At 41.6% G+C, this 17,043-nt stretch overlaps 1 protein-coding gene across 1 annotated transcript in view; it reads left to right on the forward strand.

Moving 5' to 3' along the window:
* The window catches only part of PID1 (phosphotyrosine interaction domain containing 1), a 214,374-nt gene extending 198,532 nt beyond the window's left edge, over positions 1-15,842 (forward strand). Inside the window, exon 3 of the mRNA XM_025890388.2 lies at positions 15,180-15,842. Coding sequence (XP_025746173.1) covers positions 15,180-15,656 — 477 coding nt within the window. The 3' untranslated portion in view covers positions 15,657-15,842. The remainder of the gene's footprint in view (positions 1-15,179) is intronic.
* Positions 15,843-17,043: the final 1,201 nt, after the last annotated feature.

Here is a 17,043-nt window from a genome sequence, read left to right on the forward strand (position 1 = left end):
TTAACTAATAATATAAACACATGATGGGGCTAGTCATTAAAAATTACTTTCACATCATGCATTGGGTTCCTATTTGGAAACAGAAGGTAAATACAGTAAAGCTCTTGAGTGATTACAGATTTTGATTGTCAAAGGTGTTATTTCAGACACACACACACACACACACACACACACACACACACACACACACGTGCACCAGGACGATTAGAATAGTATTTTGTCACTTATCACCGAAATAGGTTGATCCAGTCAGCATAATGGGGTGATTTTGATCAAAAACAGGGTCTTGGCTGCATGTATCTAAAAACTAAATTTAACCTTCAAGATTGTTTACTCAACTATGTATGCTTATAAGAATATTTTTATTTTCCATTTAAATTAGCACCAAGCTGGGTATTCATTGATCTTGTTTAGTTTTGTTCTACATTACCAATTCCCTTCTAAAAAGGTTATATCAGTTTGTACCCCAATCTACATGACAGTGTCTGTTTCTCCATAGCCTTGTGAACACAATGTGTGCCATACTTTTTATTTTTACCAGTCTGGTAAGTGAGAAAGGCATCTCGGTATAGTTTTAGTTAGCATTTCTCTAATTATGAGTAGATATTTTAAGTAACAATCAGTCAGGTAAGACATATTCTAGGGGTTTCATTCAGTTTTCTACAAAATAAATCAGTATTATAGTTGACTATGCATTTTTAAGTTACACAGTGAATATTTCCATTGTACATTTAAACAGTTGCAAAGGATATAATTTCCTTCATATTTAAAATACTGTAATTTTATTTTTTAATTCTTAAAAGATTTTATTTATTTATTTGAGAGAGAGAGAGAGAGAACATGAACGGGGGGGAGGGGAAGAGGGAGAGGGATGCTGAGCAGAGAGCTGGACATGGGGCTAGATCCTATGACTCTGGGATCACGATCTGAGCTGAAGGCAGATGCTTCACAGACTGAGCCACCCAAGCGCCCCAAACTAGCATCTCTTTAAAAAAATATCATGAACATACTCTTCTTTTTTTTTTTTTTTCAACTTATGCTAGTACACTTGTATGTCAGGCACTATTTTTTTCCAGTTTTATTGAGAAATAATTGACGTACATCATTGTATAAGTTAACGGCATATGGCCTGCTGGTTTGATTGTGATATGAGTACCACGATAAGTATAGCTGGCACTCATTTTCTCACAGGGATACAATAAAAAGAAAAAGAAAAAACGAATTTTCTCCTTGTGATGAGAACTTATAGGATTTACTATCTTACAACCATCCTACTGTATATCACATAGCAATGCTAGCTATAGTCATCATGTTGTATATTACATGCCTTATTTATCTTATAACCGGAAGTTCGTACTTTCTGACCACCATCCTTCAAATTACCCTCCGTCTCACCCCTGACTCTGGTAACCTCAAGTCTGATCTTTTTGTCTGTGAGTTGGCATTTTTTGTTTGTTTTTTGGGGGATTTTTGTTTGTTTTGTGTTTTTTTAGATTGCACATATAAGTGCGATCATACCGTATTTGTATTTCTCTGACATTTCACTTAGCATTAATGCCTTCAAGGACCATCCATGTTGTTGTAAATGGTAAGATTTCCCCAATTTTTTATGGCTGAATAATATATATGTATATATCACAACTTCTTTATCCATTAATCAATAGACATTTAGGTTGTTTCCATGTCTTGGCTGTTGGGTCTTGGTAATGATATTTTGGATATGACACCTAAAAGATAAGCAACAAAAGAAAAAATAAGCAAGTGGGACCTCATCAAACTAAAAAGCTTCTGCACAGCAAAAGAAACCATCAAAAGGCAATCTATGAAATGGGGAAAAAAAATGTCAAACCACATGTCATTTGCATAACCACGTAAGGGGTTGATATCCAAAATATTTAGAATTCCTATAACTCAATAGCAAAAACAAACAAACAGAAACAACAACAAATAACCAGTTAAAAAATGGGCAAAGGTCTTGAACAGACATTTCCCCAGAGAAGATCTACGAAAGGCCAACAGGTATATGAAAAGATGCCCAATATCACTAGTCATTAAGGACATGTAAATTAAAACACAATGAGATACCACCTCATGCCAGTTAAAATGGCCATGATCAAGAAGATAAGAGGTAACAAGTGGCATGGATGTGAAGAAAAGGAAACCCTTGTGCACTGTTGGTGGGATTGTAAGTTGGTACAGCCGCAGTATAGAAAACAGAATGGGGGATCCCAAAAAATTAAAAAATAGGACCACCCATGGGGCACCTGGGTGGCTCAGTCGGTTAAATGTCTGACTCTTGATTTCAGCTCAGGTCTTGATCTCAGGGTAGTAAGTTCAAGCTCCAAGTCTTAAAAAAAAAAAAAAAAAATGGAACTACCATGTAATCCAGCAATTCCACCTCTGCAAATATATCTAAAAAAAAATGAAAGCACTAACTGGAAAAGATATCCATACGCCCATGTCCACAGCAGCATTACTTATAATAGCTCTTCTTTAACCATCATAAATTCTACAGCATTTCTTTTCCTTCCTGGTCTCTTATAATCCTTCTGTCCCCTGCAGCCCTTGCAACCCCACCAAAGGTCATCCTAAAATAATATCAGGGTCTGCATCAAAGGCTGTTGATCACCCTATGAGATTACACAGAGGATTGGATGTGCAGATCAGAAATTTCATCCAGTACCAACTTTACTAATAATTTCAAGGAAACAGCACAAGCAAAACAAGGTGAGATCTGGGACTGTCAGTGAGTCTCTTCCAGTCCCTTCTTGCTGCACCAAAGATGGTCTAGCCCAGATAACACAGAAGATACCTAATACTGTATGTGGTTATAGTACTTATATGGAGGAGAGCCCTTTAAACCTTGAGAGATTTCCATTTTATACTTAGTTATGTAGCTTAAGAGACATTTTCCTGGAAGCCCTGTGCTGTAACTCTACAGATATCAGGTTTGTTTACCACAAACGATTCTAGGCAAACAGGTACACCCTGCAAAAAGCATTCCATAGATAAGGACTTGCCTGCTAGCAAATGACACAAGGTCTGTCATTAACAAGCTGACAAGGAGATTAAACCAGACCATTTCTTTCTCTTCTCGGGTCACTCTCCCTTCCCTCCCCCCCCCCCCCCCCCCCCCGCCGTAAAGGGAGAGAATGGATTTCAGAATGTTGTTTAATCATTTATTTCCCATCCTGTCATATTTCTTCTGCAAGGAAAATATGTAAATAATGGAAATTTTCAAAAAATTATTTTTTGACCATATGTATTTAAATTTAAATATCTTCTGGTTTGAGTTATCCATACAATTAATATGCATATGCATTGATCAGAACAGCATAAATGTATTACAAATTTTGATAAGTAATTATAAATAAAAGATAGCTTTATTAGAAAAACAACTCTTAATAAGATGGATGAGATGACTTTTGTAATTGATATTTTTATTGGGATAATTGATTCACATGCAGTTGTTAAGAAATAATCCAGGAGCACCTGAGTGGTTCACTCAGTTAATCGTCTGCCTTCAGGATTGTGGGATCGAGCCCCGTATCGGGCTCCCTGCTCAGCAGGGAGCCTGCTTCTCCCTCTCCCTCTGCGGCTCCCCCTGCTTGTACTCTCTCTCTGTCAAATAAATAAATAAAATGTTTATTTATTTGTCAGACAGGGAGAGAGCACAAGCAGGGCAAGCAGCAGGCAGAGGGAGGAGTAGGCTCCCTGCTGAGTAAGGAGCCCAATGTGGGCCTCAATCCCAGGACCCTGGGATAATGAGCTGAAGGCAGACGCTTAACCGACTGAGCCACCCAGGCATCCCCAAATAAAATGTTTTTTTTTTTTTTTAAAGAAAGAATCCAGAGAGTTTCCCAACATTTTACCCACTTTTCTGCAATGGTAACACTTTGCAAAACTGTCATGTAATACCTCAGTCATACTCCACCCATCTTTTTCAGCTGTTCCAAGTTTTACTCATGATGAGGGTGTATTTAGTTCTATGCAACTTTTGCATGAGTGTAGGCAGGTTTCCAGCCCCGCAGTGGAGATTCTAAACACATCCCTCACAACAGTGAGTCCTCATGTTGCTCTCCTTTAACCACACCCTCACGCCACCCCTGACCCGGGCAACCACCAGTCTGTTCCCCATCTCTAAAGTGATATACAAATGGAATCCTACAGTATGTCACTTTTCGGGATTGTTTATTTTCAGCCAGCAGAACTCCCCTGGAGATCCATCTGGGTTGTTGCAGGTGTATTTCAATGGTTCATTTCACGGTAGAGCTGTGCCACAGTTTACTTAACCATTTGCCCGTAGAAAGACATCTGGACTGATTCCATTTCTTGGCTATTGCCAATAAAGCTTCTATGAACATTCATGTAGAGGTTTTTGTCTGAACATAAGTGTTCATTTCTCTGGAAAACATAGTAATTCCATGTTTTGTTCGCCTCAGTGTACCTCTCTTGTTGCAAACCTTCACTGGCCTTTGATTAAGAGCTCAAGACTTACAGCCCAGAGATTGGTGTGTTTATTTTATTACCTTCAACCAAATGTTGTCTGGATATGATTCTTTCTAAATGTTTAATGCCTTCTCTGGTCCATTTCTAATGAATTGTGCATGAAGCAAAATGAATTGATAAAGTGCTACAAGGAGTAAACTTGGTGACATTTTTCACCTGCCGCCGTGCTTGTCCCTTGAATCCATTTGTCAGGATACCTCTCAAGCAGTGTGCTCCATATTGATTTATTATTTCGAGAATCTTCTCATTGTGAACATTTTGGGGCCTTGCAGAACTCTGCTGAATGTCTATCCCTCTCCAGGATACTCCCCTGAATTGAAAGCAGAAGGGGAGATATCAGACTTGTCATGAAATTAATTGCTCTTGTCCTCCTGAGGGACGGATTTGACCATCCTTGAGCCAGCTCACCAGAAGGGGCCTGATGAGGGGATGTATGTTTCAATGTGGTGTCACTTTTATTAAGTGACTTTGTCTTCAGGGGCACACTTCAGTGCCTTCCAGATAAATCGCTTCTGTCTTTGACAGTGACAATGACAATATTTCCAACTTCACACATCCAAGAGCCAATTGACAGGACAAATTACGCATTGGTACTGTTTGATAAGCTCAAGATGGGGCACAGCGTCTCAAATCACTCTGCGTCATTGGAACGAAGTTATAGTAGTATGAATCGTAGAAACAAATCTATCATTTAAACACCTAATTGTGAGACAGAAGCTGTATTTAACAGCCGAAGCAATGTTTGTCTCTTTTATTAGAGTGCAAAAATAGTACTTAATTATTTTTTGATGTTGGGTCTTAGTAAATTTACTCCCCCCCCATGATGTACATTTACATAATAAAAGGAAACCATCTCCCAGTAAAATTTCTATTAATATTTTTATAGATTCTGTCAACATAACACATGCAAATATTTGGAAGACTTGCTAAACAATAAGAAAAGTATTCTTAATATTTATGACCTTAGGAAAGTTACTGAAATAAATAAATATTACTGAACAAAGGAATACGCATAAATGTGCACCAGAGGATATGCGCTTAAGGAAAACCTAATTTGTACTGCCAGCACGGATGCTAAGAAGAAAATTAAGAGTAAGTCTGTGAGCCTTTCCAGGTCATCACCATCCCCTTGGGGATAACAAAAATGTGCTGTTTGAGACAGGCTTACCTTAGGTCACCAGTCTCATCCTCTGCCTCTGGGTCAGCCGACTAAACCTGGCCAAACAGATGTAAGACAAAGACTTCAAAGCATAGCCTTAAGGGAAATGGCAACAATTGCTCCTCATCCCTGTCTAACCAAAGGAGAGCTGGGTCTACTCCTGAAGAGGTCTGCCAAAAAAACAGGCCCCAGAGTGGTACCTAAGATTCACTTTGGAGAAGAAAATCCTCATTTTGATCCAGAATCATCTGGGCTTCTTAGGGATGCCCCACAGAAGTCTGAAGGGCTGAGAAGTAGGACCCTGGGGGGTAACCAGAAGGGATTCCCAGGTCTGCTGAGAGCTGAGCCCTGGCCTCTCAGGCTGGCCTTTTGAGGCTCTCCTGCCTTTGTTGAGGGATCTGTAAAGCCCAACTCACCATGCGTGTGGCTCCCAGAGCAATTCCGCATCACATGCTGTCTGGCTTGTTGGTATATATACCACCCACAAGGGCAAGGTTGGAGCCAACACAGCACATGCTTAGTATTTGCTCTTTGGAATTGTTCTTTGAAATAGGGATTGTTTGCTTTGTAAAACACCATTTCAAAATTCCTTAGGAATAGGATATCTGAATATTAAGTATGCATTCTTTTCTCCTTCCTTCAATTATCGATGCTAGCTAGCATCATTGTTTAAATCCCTGAGTTATGCAAACACATCTCAGGTTAAGGACAGTTTAACTGATTCCAAATTCCTTTTTGAATGTTAAACAAGCCCTGGCAGAGTGTCTGTCACCTTTCTATGTTCCCGATGGGTCTCAGTGTGGACAGTTGAAGAAGTGGCCAGAGAGAAGATTGATGACGTAAGAATGAAAAGAAAAAAAAAATTAAAAGAAGGGTCTAGAGCCTCTTCAGGGAAGATTGGGGTAGAGGGAAGAATCTGGTCCTTGGGGTAGAAGTACTGTGTCCCACATCTTTTTTTTTTTTTCAGGGACCAGCTGTGTGATGTGCAACAAAGGGATGGTGTTAGGCAGGTATGAATGGCCCCATTGAGCACTGAAGACCGAGAATGTTGATGATACACCTTTGAATCATCAGGAATTTATTGCAATATAATTATCAATACTTGGGGTTTAAACACTGGGAACGCTTGTTATTTGGATCTCCAAAATGAAGAAAGGAGAAATCTAAGAAAAGTGGAATAGATACTGAGTAGCCTAAAACAATGCATTGTTTTACTCCAATAATTCATTAAAGGCCAATCAGTTTATGTGCCTGGAACGTACTGAGAGTGAAGACATAGATGTCAAGGGAGGCCAAGAACCCCTTCTGTCCAGGGCAAGTGTCAAGTCACCAATGGCGTTCTAGTTGCCAGGCCATTTTGTTTGGGAGGCAAAGTCCGCCTTGGGCTTCTACCTCTCTATCTTCCTAGCTCCTACTCACCTTCCCTTCTCCCTTGATGCTCTTCCAAAGCCCCTCTCCTGCCGGCCCTTCCACCACAGCAACATCTCAGGAACCAAAACCACAGTGAATGTAAAAATAATGAGTCTTCATGGAACACAGCTTGATCCAAGGAATGGACTCTAAATGGGGATTTTTTTTTTTTTTTGTCCCCATTGTGCTTTTGAAAGACCTTTTTGAACCCAAGAGAAGTTTTCTGTATTCACTGAAAATGCTTACAGAAGCATGTGTGTGTTCTTCTCGCTAAAGCTAGCCTTGCCCATGGCAGGTTTAGTCCTGTAACCTTTGTCTGTGTACTGAGAACATAAGCCTCACAAGAGGGCAGAGAGTTATATTGATTCTAGTTCCTAGTAGGTGCTCAATACATACTTATCAAATGAATGTCCTTTAAGAGATTTAATTTTCAAAAACAATTTAATTTTCAAGCCCAAAGCTTATTACTTTATTTTCTTTTCACAATGACTTCATAGGTTTCCCTGTGGACAGCATTTATTCTTTAATACTTCCTTCATGGCTTACAACTTGTAATACAGTTTCAAGGTCATAATTAGCATTATGTCTGTCTTTGCATTGGGGATTGTTAGGAACTTGCCATGTGGCTCCATCCCCACTCTTCAGAGTGTCTAGTGGTTGCTTGCTTCTCTGCAGCCAGCAAGGAAGGAAATGATTCAAGCTGGGATTGTGACTCTCAATGTTCTGTCCCGTTTTTCCACAAAATGCAGTAGGAATTAATATCAGAGGAGAAGAGTTTGACTCTGCTGTTGACTCAGGATTGGCTCTTCTTTTTCTTATCTTCTGCCTTATAACCCAAAGGGTATTAGGATTCCCAGTCAAGTATTCTCCTTCTTGAGTTCGTATCATATTATTTTATGTCAGCAGAGGTCAGGAAGCCTCCTACAGACAATGAAAGAGCACCAAGGATTTTTATATCCCAAGAAAGGCCTCTGGAGAAGCTTTGATCTGGATGTGCCATCCTGTAGAAACTTCACAGTAAACTGAACCGAAGCTGGGCTCGTGTGGTTGTGAAGTTGGGTATGTCCAGCTTGGAAGGTCTAAGATCTCCAGGAAGCCAGGGGCTTGGATTCTTAAGTGATCATCTGTTCTCTCCCACCTCTTTATTTTGGGGCCCCTGTCATTAGCCTCACCATCCCACTGTCTGGTCTAGGATAAGATGGGTCAGGGTCCTAAACAAGGGGTTTTCAGGCCAGAATGAAATATTGACTGGCACCAAGAGGAAGGGATGGTGCTAGCTTGGTTGGCCAGAAGGCTCCATGTCAGGCAACCAGAGTCTGTTTTGCCACAGATGAAGAAAGAATGGTGATTCATGAATGGAGAGCTGGCTGAGCTGTTGGAATAGTCCTGGGTGGGAAGGAGAGCTTCTGAGGACACTAGTCTCTCCTGACTGACACTGGGATTGTGGCGCAGACACTCTGGCGGGCCGCTCAGCTCCATGGCCTCTATGGATTTTCACACGTTGTGAATATTCTCCAATAATATTTTCAGTCGGGGTTGGGTAAAGCCCATTCACACACATTGCAACCGTCTGTGTCTGAGGCAGCAGTGTATGCCATTGAATGACACATGGGGAAAAACTTTTTTTTTTTTTTTTTGCTCTGCTTGTTTATTTCTCTCTGAATGATTCATTCTTAATAAGTTTCTTGCCCAATGCCTGTTCCTGCAACCATAGAAAAGATGTTAATATTTACTGCATATTTCCAACTGGTTGTTACTCCCCCTGAAGACTTCCCGCCATCTTCCGAGTCCTTTTGTTCCTACACCCTGGGAGGCGACAACTTAAAAAAAAAAAAAAAAAAAAAATCTGTCTACCATTTTGGGCATTTAGTGACCAGTTTAGTGACTCAAGGTTTCTCGTCTATTCTGTGGCTCTGGAAGATTGTAGCCCATAAGGATGAGGCTCAGAAGGGACTTATTCATCTAGAAAACATTCACCTCTTTCATAGATGGGCAGGAATAACAAGATTCTGCTTCACCAGACCTGAAACGGTGTACAGCTATGTTGGCAGCAGATCCTCCTGAAGCCGCCTTGCACATTGAGTCCTGTGTTTTTACTCCTAGGGAGGAAGTGCCCACAGAGGGGTGTGAAAGAAAGTCTCCCGCACAAGGAAGATTGTGGCAAGAAGTGATCTCTCTTTCTCTATGGAGAGAGTAAATCCCTGCCACAGCGTTGATTTGGAAGGCCACAGAGATAACACGCTATATTTGGGGGTTTCTGTTTATTGACACACATAGATCCTGTGGCCTCGTGTTGGTAGAGGACATGGCTGAATGGCACAGCATAAAGAAGCTTTGGTATTTTGAGAGAGTTGATTTTGTTTTTTGAGTTTTTACTTTAAGTTTTCCCTTGAAAAACAGAGCCATAGGTATTTTTCTATTACACTATATATCAAAAATTAAAGAGAGAAATGAACATTTTTTTAATAAAGCCTGAATAGTTGTTGTTTTTTTTCCAGTGATTTAGAGTCAACAGTAAGGGTTAATGGCAGACTCTGGAGAACTTAGGGGAAGGTTAGTGAATGCACAGGCAGGTAGTAAATAGTTGACTTATGAGGGGAAAGTGCACAAAGTGAGAATTCCAGAACATGGGCCATTATGGATGATAACAGGGCTGATTTAAAGGGGTCATTCTGAGGGGAAGCTGTCTTGGTACATCATGTCATCATTTTACATTCCATTTTTAGGGAAACTCCATGCGGATAATTCTTTTTCCATGTCTCTTTAAGAAATGCCAACTTAGCATTGTTTCTTTGTATTTATGTTATCTCCTGGGATTTCTGACATCATCAACTCCACAAAGGCAACAAAACAGAGATTTCACTGACTTCCCAAGGTTCACCCAGTGACATCAGTTTAGACCCTCTAGCTCATGTTTTTTTGGTTTTTTTTTAAGATTTTATTTATTTGACAGAGTCAGAGATAGAGCAGGAACACAAGCAGCAGCGGGAGTGGGAGAGGGAGAAGCAGGCTTCCCGCCGAGGAGGGAGCCCGACGTGGGGCTCGATCCCAGGACCTGAGCCAAAGGCAGACGCTTAACCACCGAGCCACCCAGGCACCCAAGACCCTCTAGCTCATGTTTTATGTTGACTAGATCCTGTAGGAACCAGAGAACAGTTCATGACTGGGACTGCCTAGAAGGGTTTGGACAGAGATAACTCATTTAACTGAAGAGGAGACTCAGCCAAGAGCCTTACCAAGGCCTGAGGTGAGCAGACCCTAGTCCTATCAAGCAGCAGGACTGGAGCTGCTTATCTATACAATCAGCCATTTTCTGGCATGTCCTGAGAATGTTTGTTGATTCTGTGCTTGTACAAAGGGCTTATCTGTCCACTGTAGCTTCTGTAGTCTCCATGGAAAATCCCAGTCAAGGGCTGACATGAATTGTGGTGGAAGCCCCAGTGAACACTGGTGTGCTTGGAAGCCCCTGTCAGTATCACAGGGGAGAGGGGTCATCCCCTAATCCACTTTTAGCTCTCCTCCTTCTGCAGGCTGAGTAATTCTTTGCAAGATGAAGCTAATGGAATATTCAGGATTAGTACTGGTAGAACACGTTTATGCTTCTCTTTTCACAGAAAGCTTTTGGAAAGATGCCAAAAGTTTGCAGCTCTTGAGATTAAACAGTTTGTTTTCATTGATTTCATTTTAAATAGACTATATTTTCTTGAGTTTTAGAAATCATATATTATAAATGGATATTAAATATATTAAATATGTGTGTGTGTGTGTGTGTAATTTTGTTATTTGTGCTCCATTTTACCTGGGAATTTTAGAAGCTTTCTGAGTCTTTCTGCAATTATACAACAAGGAATAAAATTGTAAAGAAAGGCCTAGGCCCCTAATGGCATGGAAAGGAGTGTCACTGACGAAAGCACCCCATGAAAGAATGCTGTCCACTCTTTGAGAGAACCCACTGCATTTAGGGTGCTCACAGAAATCCAAAATCTCTCTTATAGTCAAAAGATGGGGAAAATGAACAAGTGGCTCATAAGTGGACTCCAATGGCAACAGCTCTCATCTAATAGGAAAGTGGCTTAGGAATTCAACAGGTATGTTTTTAGGATGTCTTTTCCATGCACTCTTCCTCACAAATCCTCAAAATGTACCTGAAAGCCCAGCACCTTGCAGGACAGAGTACGTGTCCTAGTGCCACCACCTGACCTAGGGTTCTTCTCTTAGAAAATGGGCTGGCGGTAATCACATTCCTTCCTGATCCACGGATCCACAGGGTTGTCAACGAGGCTGGTAGACACAAAGGGCCTTTTGTCTAAAGTGTGACGCAAACATTAGGTACTACTTATTCAGCATCTGTGTGGCTTGATTTGGCCGTGATATATATATATATATAAATGATGGTTTAGGACCTCGTGCTTGATGTGCAGTGTGCTATCCAGGTGACCTTGGTGAAACTGGGCCACTGAAAGGAGATTACTTTCATAATAAGTTTAATATCAAGAGGTTACAGCTATGTCCTATGGTCCGACCTCAGAGCTTTAAAATTGTTTTTATATATGTCTACATATTAAAAGTAGCTTTTGTTATTATTTTAGTAAGCTCTTCAGGCTACTCATCTCTGCCCCCTCCTTCTCTCAAGCACACTTCCAAAATAAAGCTTCATTTCCTTAAAATCTTCAATTTTCAAGTCATAAATATTTATAAGAGAGGAATACATTTTTCCGAGTTACACATATTTACTACTATGAAATCACTTTCAATTGGAGTGAATTATCTACAACTTCTAATAAAGTTCTTTAAGCTCATCCCTTAATTATATCATGTCAGAAGGCATTGGCTGGATAACTTTTTTAAAAAGTGTGTGTGTGTGTGTGTGTGTGTGTGTGTGTGTGTGTGTGTATGTGAGATTAGAGCAAATTGAAGGAGATTTCCTCTCTCTGAAGGCTGTTTCTATCAAATATAAGTATGATTATTTCTAGTTTCAGTGGCTAATAAGAAAGAATGCACTTTTACTTCAAGCACTGAAGCTAGTTTCCCCATTTTCTTTTGAATTTCTAAAAGTAAAGATGTCCTAGAAAGGAATGAGGTATTGCAACATGGTACCACTTGGATGAACCTTGAAAACATTATGCTTAGTGAAAGAAGCCAGATGCAAAGGGTCGCATATTATGTGAAAATCTAAATAGTAAACCCATACAGACAGAAAACAGACTGGAGTTTGCCGGGGGCTGGGGGGGGGGGGGGGAGATAGAAAGTGACCGCTTCATGGGTATGATGTCACCCTTGGAGGTGGTGAAAACATTTTGGAACTGGACAGATCTGATAGTCGTACAACATTTTGACTACTAAATGCCAGTGAATCACACATTGTAAGATGGGAATTTTATGTGATGTGAATTTCACCTCAATAAAAAAGTAATAAAGCTGTTAAAAAAGAATAAAGGTATCACAAAGTACCCTATACAGAAAGCACATTTGCAGCAAGTGTGTAAATCACGACCTTTGTATTGTACATTTACTCGTACCCAGAGTGACAGGAGCCATCCAACCTGTGGCTCTCCCTGTGGGGGTGTCTGTCTGTGTCATTTCCCCCTTCCATCTCCTGCCACGTGTTGTCAGTCCCATCTCTGTAATGTCGTCCCCGTCAGGCTCCGTCTGTCCTTTCCTGTCCCCGGCACGAACTCCACTCCCGATCCGGGCCCTCTCGCCTCCTGGATGTGCTGTCTCAGCATTCTGCTACTGCCCAGCCCTTCCCATCTCTTCTTCCTGGCATCAGGCAAGTCTTCCAAGTTCACAACCGTGCTCGGACCCAGACGCTTCTGGGACGGTAGACCTTCCATGGCATTCCCTCCAGAGCAGGGATGTCCCTGCTCCTTGGACTGCATGCGGGGCTGTCTTCCGAAGTTTAGCCTGCTTTCATCCCGTGGCAGCTTACCTCCTGTGTCTTCTCCAGGGCTGCCCTCTGTGGAGGAGGGCTTTCCCCACTGCAACCGCTTTCCTTTCTGCTCCCTCCTTCTCTGACTACCTTCATGCGCTTCTCCTACCTGGCGTTTGAGACCCCATGTCTTGAAATCCAGTGACTCTCTCCCCCGAGGCCTTCCATCAGCAGGACACCATCACTCCCTCCTCTGAATCCTCAGGGTACTTTGCCTGTATCCCTCGCCTGCCCTTTTCACGGTCTGCCTTATTAATTATGGTAGAGGGTTAGCGCTTGGCCCAGAACCACCCACCTTGTGAACTGTGGAACTAGGATGTAAATCTCGACTTCGCTTGCTTCACAGACTGTGCTGTGAGCACATACCAGTGACCTCCAGCCTATTGATTTTGGACCTCTCCATCTCCCCCTCCCTCTCCGTCCCCTATGGCACTTCGCCATTGTGCATGAGAGGTTCCTGATAAGTATTCCTAGAATGTGCAGCACTGTGTCTCTGTACAAAGAAGTTATTTATTTATTTTTTTTTTAATATTTTATTTATTTATTTGACATAGAGAGAAAGAGAGACACAGAGTGAGCACAAGCTGGGGGAGTGGCAGGCAGAGGCAGAGGGAGAAGCAGGCTCCCCACAGAGAAGGGGGAGTCCGATGCGGGACTCGATCCCAGTACTCTGGGATCATGACCTGAGCCGAAGGCAGTGGCTTAACCAACTGAGCCACCCAGGCACCCCAAAGAAGTTATTTTTTAAAGGGGCTGTCCAATTAACTCTTGTTTAAGGGATAAACCATGAAAAAAATGCAATCGTACTTAACTTCTGTGTTTTTGTATGTGGCCTTTATAGCCCCACTAAACGCAGACATTGATTGGAATCATTGTGCCCGAATCTCCTTTCTCATCATTTCCATGGACCTTTTTCTGATCTTGTCTTCCTCAAATTGACAGTATTTACATCTGTGTCACCAATTTTGAACCTAATTATATACTATTTCATGTTATTTCTTAAATGATTTCTTCAGTTTTATGCATTTCCATAATGCCAGTTGTCCAACGGTGTCAGCTCCATGCATTTTGATGACTGAAAAAAAAAAAAACGAGAGAGAAAGAATGAAAATCCCTTCTTAGTATGATGATAAACAAGTGTTTAAAAAGACACTATTTGAGGGGCGCCTGGGAGGCTCAGTGGGTTAAGCCTCTGCCTTCAGCTCAGGTCATGATCCCAGCGTCCTGGGATCGAGCCCCACATCGGGCTCCCTGCTCCGTGGGAAGCCCGCTTCTCCCCCTCCCACTCCCCCTTCCCCCTGCTCACGGGCATGTGCGTGCATTCTGTCTCTCAAATAAATAAATAAAATCCTTAAAAAAAAAAGACACTATTTGAATCACTTGGAATTATTTGTCTTTGTTTTCATACTGCCCATCTAGCTATTTGATAAGCCAGCATTCTAGTCTTAACCCATCTGTGGATCTTTCCTTTATTATCACTATAACCAGATGCCCATCAGTTTAAAACTTGTTTAGGCTGAAAAACAACGGAGCGTTGCTATATTTAAAAATTTATCTTGCTGGTGGTGGGGGAGTTGGGGAAAACAATTATGTTTTAAGCCATAATGTAAATAGAACAGTTTTTGTGTCCTTGGCATTTGCTAGAAGCAAAAGCTTAAGTGAAAGCAAACACTCAGAGAATTGTAAAGAGATTAAGGAGACAAGTTTAATAAAGATTGTTTTTTTCAGAGGCGGCATCCTTTTGACTTCCTCCTGTCATTAAATTCTGCATGTGTTTGGTTGAAAGTAAAATTTAAACGGCTTTATGATTTTAAAGAAATGCCAAATTATGTAAAAAGTTGATATTCTTACTCTAATTTGAATTTTTAAAAAAAAAGGGGTAGGGAGAGGAGAGGGAGAGTGGGTCTCTAGAAATTAGGTTTTTTAAAAATCCAACGCTACTTAAGGCATTTCAATACCTTTACCAAGTGTTCAACTTGTGAGGGAGAAAAGGTAGAAATTCTGATGACAGTTTTTTTGTTTGTTTGTTTGTTTGTTTTTTAAGGAGCTGGAAAGATGTCTCTCCACGTGCCCAGAGTGACAGTGTGACTGTCTGAGAACATCTAAGTGAACAACTAGAATGAAGAGCCTAACATTGACCTTTCCCTTTTTCTTCCTCTCTTCCCTCTGCAGGTTACCTATCTGGGTAAAGTCCCTACCACAGGCATGCAGTTTCTGTCAGGCTGCACAGAGAAACCAGTCATCGAGCTCTGGAAGAAGCACACGCTAGCCCGAGAAGATGTCTTTCCAGCCAATGCCCTTCTGGAAATCCGACCATTCCAAGTCTGGCTCCATCACCTTGACCACAAAGGTGAAGCCACGGTCCACATGGATACCTTCCAGGTGGCGCGCATTGCCTACTGCACTGCCGACCACAACGTGAGCCCCAACATCTTCGCCTGGGTTTACAGGGAGATCAATGACGACCTGTCCTACCAGATGGACTGCCACGCTGTAGAGTGTGAGAGCAAGCTCGAGGCCAAGAAGCTGGCCCACGCCATGATGGAGGCCTTCAAGAAGACTTTCCACAGTATGAAGAGCGATGGTCGGATCCATAGGAACAGCTCATCGGAAGAAGTTTCCCAGGAATTGGAATCCGATGATGGCTGAATGAACTTAGGATGCTTCAGCAAGGCAGCATTGGTCAAGGAATTCAAGATGATAGATAAATAAGCAATGGTTCAAATTCGGGAAGAAAAGACTGCCAAACTATTGGCTGACCAAGCTTTTTAAATTTAGAAGAGCAATTCTAAATCTAAAGAAATGTATTATTAAAGTAATTACATTACATTGAAATCTGCTGCTGCTGTGACTGTGAGGAGGGTGGGCGTGCGGATGGGGAGGAAAGTTCTAGACTGTCTTCTCCCCGCCCCCCCCATTTTCCCATGCCTCCCTGTAGGAGACCTCCATGCCAGTTATCACCATGCTCAGGCAAATACACTGCATCTGTTATTTGATGGACCATTCCAATTTGCCTTATGAAATCCAACAAGAATGTTAGATGCACTTATAGGATCCCTAGTCATGGGGAAGGGATATGGGGGGGGTGCAGGTGCGGAGGCCACAGAGCTAAAGGAACACCTCAGGCTCATCCTGAGAGCCCCTCTCCCTGGCATGTTTCAGATTCTCTCCTCAGTAAGCAAATCAGCACAGCCTTTATTGAGCTTTACAACTAACAACCTGATAGTTGGCAGTTAATTCACAGTTAAAGATAATGCTTTTATTTACGTAAATATATCAAGCAGTACCCTCTTATTGTATTCACTTCATCTCTTTTCTTAGAATACTTGCAACTACTAATAGCTGCTTTCCTCATCCTTCCTCATCCACCCTCTTTCCCCTTCCAACCCAGCCAACATCCCTAAGGGATGGATTCTCAGCATACACTGCGGGACACAAAAAGGGAAGAAAATAACCAAGCAGATGAAATAAACAATCAAAGTAGGAGTTTCAAACAACCACCACAACCACAGAAACCTTGGAAAAAGGGAATGAGTTATCAGCAAGTGAGCAAACTCCATGTAGGCTGTCCTTTGATCAATTCTGATTTATGGTAACTTAGTTGATGGTCCTGTCTGATGAATCCTTCACAGCAAGCTTCAGATCTGATTGGGCATCACCAAGAAAGCCTTGCCCCCATCACTCAATATTGTACTCTAATAGGGAATGTGCTTTATACACCTGGCTTGTCTAGAGAAACTGCATCCTAAAGGGAAATCTGACCCTGTTATCTTAAAATTGGTGATATCTTAGGGGCAGAATTGCCGGTTTGTTCACTGTTTCTAATGAGAAATTCTCAGTAAGAGAGCCTGAGATGTCTCAGCTTAATGGATCTTTAGATATCATCAACACAGAGTCAACACTGAATGAAATTGAAAGTGTTGGTTCAAATACATATATTTAAGGCCAGGAGCAGATGGCTAGTTTTCCAGGTAACGTTGCTCCTCGACTGAAGTCTGTTTTTAATCCCCATAACGTTAGGGACACTGGGGCACCT

Source organism: Callorhinus ursinus, unplaced genomic scaffold (genome assembly GCF_003265705.2).
Source record: "Callorhinus ursinus isolate GAN/ISIS: 27379988/994484 unplaced genomic scaffold, GSC_fseal_2.0 scaffold2, whole genome shotgun sequence".
Taxonomy (NCBI): domain Eukaryota; kingdom Metazoa; phylum Chordata; class Mammalia; order Carnivora; family Otariidae; genus Callorhinus; species Callorhinus ursinus.